The 5,793-nt window shown below is 40.9% G+C and overlaps 1 protein-coding gene across 1 annotated transcript; it reads right to left on the bottom strand.

Annotated features, from left to right (window-relative positions):
- Positions 1-1,004: 1,004 nt before the first annotated feature.
- Positions 1,005-5,208, bottom strand: LOC132274897 (LRR receptor-like serine/threonine-protein kinase RGI1). The gene is made up of 2 exons (XM_059776249.1): positions 1,981-5,208; positions 1,005-1,699 (listed from the first exon to the last, which is right to left on the bottom strand). Exons 1-2 carry the CDS (start codon positions 4,910-4,912, stop codon positions 1,179-1,181), a joined length of 3,453 nt encoding a protein of 1,150 aa, XP_059632232.1. The 5' UTR covers positions 4,913-5,208; the 3' UTR covers positions 1,005-1,178.
- Between the last annotated feature and the right edge of the window lie 585 nt (positions 5,209-5,793).

Genomic DNA, 5,793 nt, shown 5'->3' with positions numbered 1-5,793 from the left:
AAAGATCTTGAAAGAGGACACTCTCCCTCACTCACTAGGTACAAATTAGGAATTAGGAATCAATTCAATTCTTTCAAGGTGATTGCCAATGAGAGAAAAAGTGAGGCAGATACCTGACTCCATTATATAGGCACACATGCAGGGAATCACAGATGACAGACCCCACTCACTTTGGGTCCCACCCAACAGACCATAGGGTCCAAACCATCACATGATCTATCCATCACCATGTACTAGCTTTTTGTGAACTTCCCAGCAGATTCTCTCTTCTGTCAATCCTTAGATTGCTTTGAATTAAATTCCTTAATTATTTGTACTGTTTTTTGGTAAACCAATCCATCCATTAATTATTTTAAGAATAATGATGCAATGACTAATAGTGTGGTGGTGGGTCCCACTATAATGATGTCATCAAAACGTCTTGTGATGGGACACATCACTTATTGGATTCAGTCCTTAAATTGCTACTTTTATTTTAAACTTTTGTATAATTTTATGATTTTTATACATTACATGCAATCACTTGCAAATCACATACATTATTTTTTCGAGTCTCACGACCGAATCAAAGACCTAAGAGAGAACTCTCAAAGACTTTATCAGACAATTTACTTATATGAATTATGACTTATACTCACAATTTTTGCAATATGACACACATTATTCAATAAATGCGACCTCTCAAAGACTTTATCAGTCAATCTACTCATATGAATTATGGCTTGTACTCACGATTCTTGCAATATGACACATTATTCAATGAATGCGACCGACATTGGACTAGCATTTATCTTGAAGTATGGGGGATATTCGAGCTTAGCTGTAGCATCAGTTCAGTTGGCATGTTACATCATCTTAAACCCTAACTCTTGGTTTGTCTTTTACACAAACCCACACATACTACAATTTTATGTTTCTCAATGGGGCCTACAATTCTGTTTGTAAGCTGTAAATTGAAACTTAAAACCTGGAGGAGAATGCTGAAATTGTTGTGCATGATACACTTGCTCCAAAAGCCAAATTTGCATATGTTGGATTCATTTGTACTCCTTCGTTAATTAATTACGAACATTAACCTTTTCCTCTTTACATCAAAATAAAATACAAAGAGATTTTAAAAACTGAAGAAAGTACTAAGATAACAAGCTTATTCTGCATAGTTGTAGCCATCTAGTGTGTCACTTGAATCCCATTTTGGCATTAGAGGAAGATGAATATAACAATGAGGATGCAGAGAAGCTTGTGTTATTGCTTGTTGGATACAAACTTTGCATAGTCTGTGCCGATGACGACGTTGCCTGAACTCCACTGGAGTTCTTATTTTCTTGAACATCGATGGAGGCCGGAGAGCCCTTGAGTAGAACATCAACCTTAGCATACTCTTCTCTCTCATGCTTGATTTCCTTGAGCATTGCTGCCACATCTTTCATGGTAGGCCTTTCGTCCGGGGAGGAGTTTACGCATAGTAAGGCAATGCCTAATGCTTGCATCATTTCTTCAATTTCTGATTCTGATCTTGCTAGCAAGCTTGGATCAAGGACTTGAATTCCTCCCCTCATTTGCCTCACCCAATCCGCTAAATGTAGTCCCTCTGGTATGGTTGGATCGATTGGTTGCTTCCCTGTCAAAACTTCCAATACAACTACGCCATAGCTATAAACATCGCTTTTCTCCGTGATCTTCATCATGTAACCATATTCTGAAATGGAGAACTTGAATAAGAACAAGACTGCTAAATTGGGATTGATTTGCTAATGTGAGAAACTACTTGAGAAGCATGAAAATTAGGCCACCAGCCAAATCAAAACCTTTCTAAATCACTTGTAACATAGTTGTAAACAGAGTCAAGACCATGTGTTTTAACATACAGAGTTTCAAACATGCGAATAAGTCAATGTTATATTAAGTTCACATTCAAATTTGACAAATATATGAAGCATATGGCTATTGAACTATTGTGTTGGAGGAAGAAGTATTTACCAGGAGCAATATATCCATAGGAACCTGCAACTGTGTTAGAGGATCTGGCAAAATCACCATCATCGACGAGCTTGGCTAGCCCAAAATCAGCAATGTAAGGCTCGAATTCGAGACCAATGAGGATGTTATTGGCCTTGATGTCTCTATGAACAATGGGAGGGACACAGTCATGGTGTAAATAAGCAAGGCCTTGTGCTGCTCCCAACAAAATTTGGTATCTCAATTCCCACTCCAAGGGGTTCCCATTCCTCTCATGCATGAGACTACCCAAGCTCCCATTAGGCATGTAATCATACATGAGCAATCTCATGTTTCGATTCCAACAACAGCCCAAGAACCTAACAATGTTCTTATGGCGTATTGAGCCAAGGGTCTTTATCTCAGCAGAGAAGGAATCACGAACTCCAGTTTTCTCGTCGTTACAACCATTGGTTGCAGCCATGGTTGTTGGCCAAAGCTTTTTCACTGCAATAATGTCTCCATTCTCCATATCTGCACGATAGACCACCCCAGAACACCCTTTTCCTATCACATTAGTATCCACTAAGCATCTCAACACTTGGTCTACTGAGAAGTTCAGCTTCTGGAATGGAGTGAATTGCCAAGGCCATGACTCACCCATTTCTGAATCACTGTCACCTCTAATAGTCCTTCGTGCTCGAATAACTGCAAATATTCCCATGATCACCATTGCAATTGTCATAGTGATTAGCAATGCAATTGCTAATTTAAGCCTCCTAGACCGCCTAACATCACTCTCATTTTCCTTTAGCCCTGTCTTGGCAACATTGCTCAAGAAGCACGAGTCATGGCCAAAAGAGCATAAGCCTTGGTTTCCAGCCAAGTCAGTTGATGATAATTGTCGAAAGAGCTTGTTGTCGGGAAGATAACCGGTGAAGTTGTTGTAAGAGATGTTGAGAGAGACAAGATTGTCAAGCTCAGAAAGAGGATTCAAGTCCCCCTGAAGCTTGTTATGTGAAAGGTCTAATATGGAAAGCTTGTTGAGTGCTGATATTTGAGCAGGAATAGACCCTGTGAGCCCATTACAACTGAGGTTGAGAGCAATTTCTAGGGCCTCAATCTTACACAACTCAATTGGGATATTCCCAAAGAGCTCATTGCTGCTAAGATCAAGCAACTGGAGACTCAAACAAAGGCCAAGCGACGAAGGGATCGATCCAGAGAACGAATTCTTGCTTAGAACAAGCTTGTTCAACGAATCAAGGCGTCCAAAGCTCGCTGGAATAGGACCCGTGAATCGATTACTCGAAGCATCCAAAACTTGGAGCCCGGATAGTGATGACAATGAATTAGGCAGGGGACCCTCTAGTGTGTTGTTGCTGATGTCTACCATTTGCAATTCTATGCAGCTTGCAATCTCATCTGGCACCAATCCAGAAAGGCGATTTCCAGACAAATCAAGAAAATTTAAGCTCTTTAGACCCCCAATTTCTTTCGGAATCTCCCCGGTAATTCGATTGTTTCCAAGCCTAAGCCTCACAAGAGAGCTACAATCACCAACCTCTGGTGGTATTGAACCCGAAATGTCATTCGAAATCAAGAGAAATTTTGTGAGGTTTTGTAGTTGAAACAAGCCAAGAGGTATACTACCAGTAAGTGAATTATGTGACAAGTCAAGTGCTTGAAGGTTACTACACTTAGCCAAACTAGAAGGTATGCTTCCTTCAAGCTGGTTTTGCCAAGCAAAGAACACCACAAGCTTTGACAACATCCCAAGCTCGGGAGGGATCAAACCTGAGATCTGATTGGTGTCAAGCTGTAACTGTAAAAGATTGGACGCATTGGAAAGTACTGATGGGATTGAACCAGACACATTATTATCACTAATCATAAGCTCTTCAAGCTCAACAAGCCCACCAAATGACCATGGAATTGTTCCAGAGAGAGAGTTCAATGAAAGATCAATCATTGTCAAGCTAGTACAATTCCCAATCGCATCTGGGATGATCCCAACTAAATTGTTCTGCCACAACAACATCTTCTCCAGATTCCGGAGCTTCCCGAGCTCCGGCGGAATCGAACCTGAAAGACCATTTTCATATAAATACAAGTTCACAAGAGCAGAACAGTTACCTATCTCAGGTGGAATTTCTCCGGAGAGCATTGTGGTGTATACGGACAGTGTCTGAAGCTTTCCAAGCCTACCCAATGAAGCCGGTATAGAACCCGAAACCCGAGTATCTGCAAGCCCCAACACAGTCAGGTTACCGCAGTTTCCGAGCTCGCCGGGAATTTCTCCGACGATGTCCTTGTTGCCGCCGGCGCGAAGGACTTCAAGACTGGACAATTGGCCTAATTCAGCCGGAATATTCCCGGTGAGACGGTTATCGAATAGGATTAGATTCCTGAGGCTTTGGCAGTTGCTGAGCTCAATTGGGAATTTTCCAGTGAGTTGATTTGAGTTCAAGATCAAGTCTTGGAGGTTTTGAAGCTTGCCTATGGTTGATGGGATTGAACCCACTAAACTGTTTGAGCTAAGGTCGATGAGAGTGAGTGAATGGAGGTCACCGAGCTCGGCGGGGATAGTTCCGGTGAGATTAGCATCTGAAATGACGAGTGTTTGGAGGTGAATCAATGAAGAGAGATTCAAATTCAATGGAAGCTGTAAAGGGATTGATTGGATGTTGATTTGGGAGACAAAGCCTTGTGGGTTACATGTGATGTGTGTCCACCTACATGGGTCGGTGTCAAGTGAGATCCAATTTGAGAATGAGGAAGGTGGTGATGAAACAGAGGTGTGAAGCCATGATAAGAGTGTTGTGGCTTCGTGGTTGGCGGTGGTGGCAGCGGTGGCGGTGAGAATGGTGAAAAGGGTTGTGAGAAGAGTGAAGAGTGGTGGTGGAGATTTGGTTAAGAATGGTGATGGTGAAGAGGAGGAGGGGTGGGATTGTCTCGAGCTGGGCATCGACATTTGCCTCAATTTCCAAACCTTTCTTCTCGGGTTTGCATCATTTGGGGTTTGATGTTTCTCTCTCTTGCTCTCTCTCTCTCTCTCCACTGTTTCTCTCTCTATCTGTGTGTGTGTTTCTCACTATGCGAGTTCTATATTAAGCTTGCTTGGTTTGAACTCAAGCTCATGAAGTGGTACACTTGGCCTTGTTTTTCTACTACAGCAGTGCATAACAAAGCACCAACTAACAAACGTTCATAAAAATATAATAATTAAAGAAATGAAAGCAAGGAAGGAATACATTGAGATCAGCGAGCTGCCACCACCACCACCACCCACCATCCCCACCTAGGATGCCCCCTCTCTATCTATCTATCTATCTATATATATATATGTATATACACATTATATATGTGTGTATCTATAGATGAATATGTTTATTGATATATATATTATAGGTGTATATGCATATGAAGAGATCAGAAAGAAATTTAGAAAAAGGGAGGTGGTGGTAGATTGTGTCACGCGCACGGAGGGAAACACCAGCTAGCAATCTATACCATGATTAATATCTATTTATTTATGTAAGTTATGTATTTGCAATTTGTTTATGGTTTAGGTATGTGTTTGAATCTATTAGTAAACACAAGAAAATATGGGAGCAGTTAACTCCAACTTCAAGTCCGTGTTCCCTCTTCATTCACCATTTTTTATTCCCAAGCGATGGACTCTCTCTTGCTTTTACCCCGGCAAAAGATGAACTGGTTGTAGACAATTACTAAAATATACCCTCTAAAATTGAGAGACATAAGATAATGCCAGGACTATGATAATTAAGAGTAATAATACAGAACCGAATATATCAGAATCGAATTAAATTTATGTTAGAAAATAATTAAGTT

This window comes from Cornus florida, unplaced genomic scaffold, assembly GCF_030987335.1.
Source record: "Cornus florida cultivar Cherokee Brave unplaced genomic scaffold, ASM3098733v1 CherokeeBrave_3.0.0_Hap2_Chr09, whole genome shotgun sequence".
Classification (NCBI taxonomy): Eukaryota; Viridiplantae; Streptophyta; class Magnoliopsida; order Cornales; family Cornaceae; genus Cornus; species Cornus florida.
Note: the sequence above shows the minus strand (reverse complement) of the source record. Positions and strands in the feature narration are given on the sequence as shown.

Excerpts from the sequence above, each read along its gene's own strand:
- LOC132274897 (XM_059776249.1), bottom strand. The coding sequence starts at position 4,912 with ATGTCGATGCCCAGCTCGAGACAATCCCACCCCTCCTCCTCTTCACCA. Across the intron at positions 1,700-1,980 it reads CTATGGATATATTGCTCCTG|AATATGGTTACATGATGAAG; the intron begins GTAAATACTTCT and ends TCTCCATTTCAG.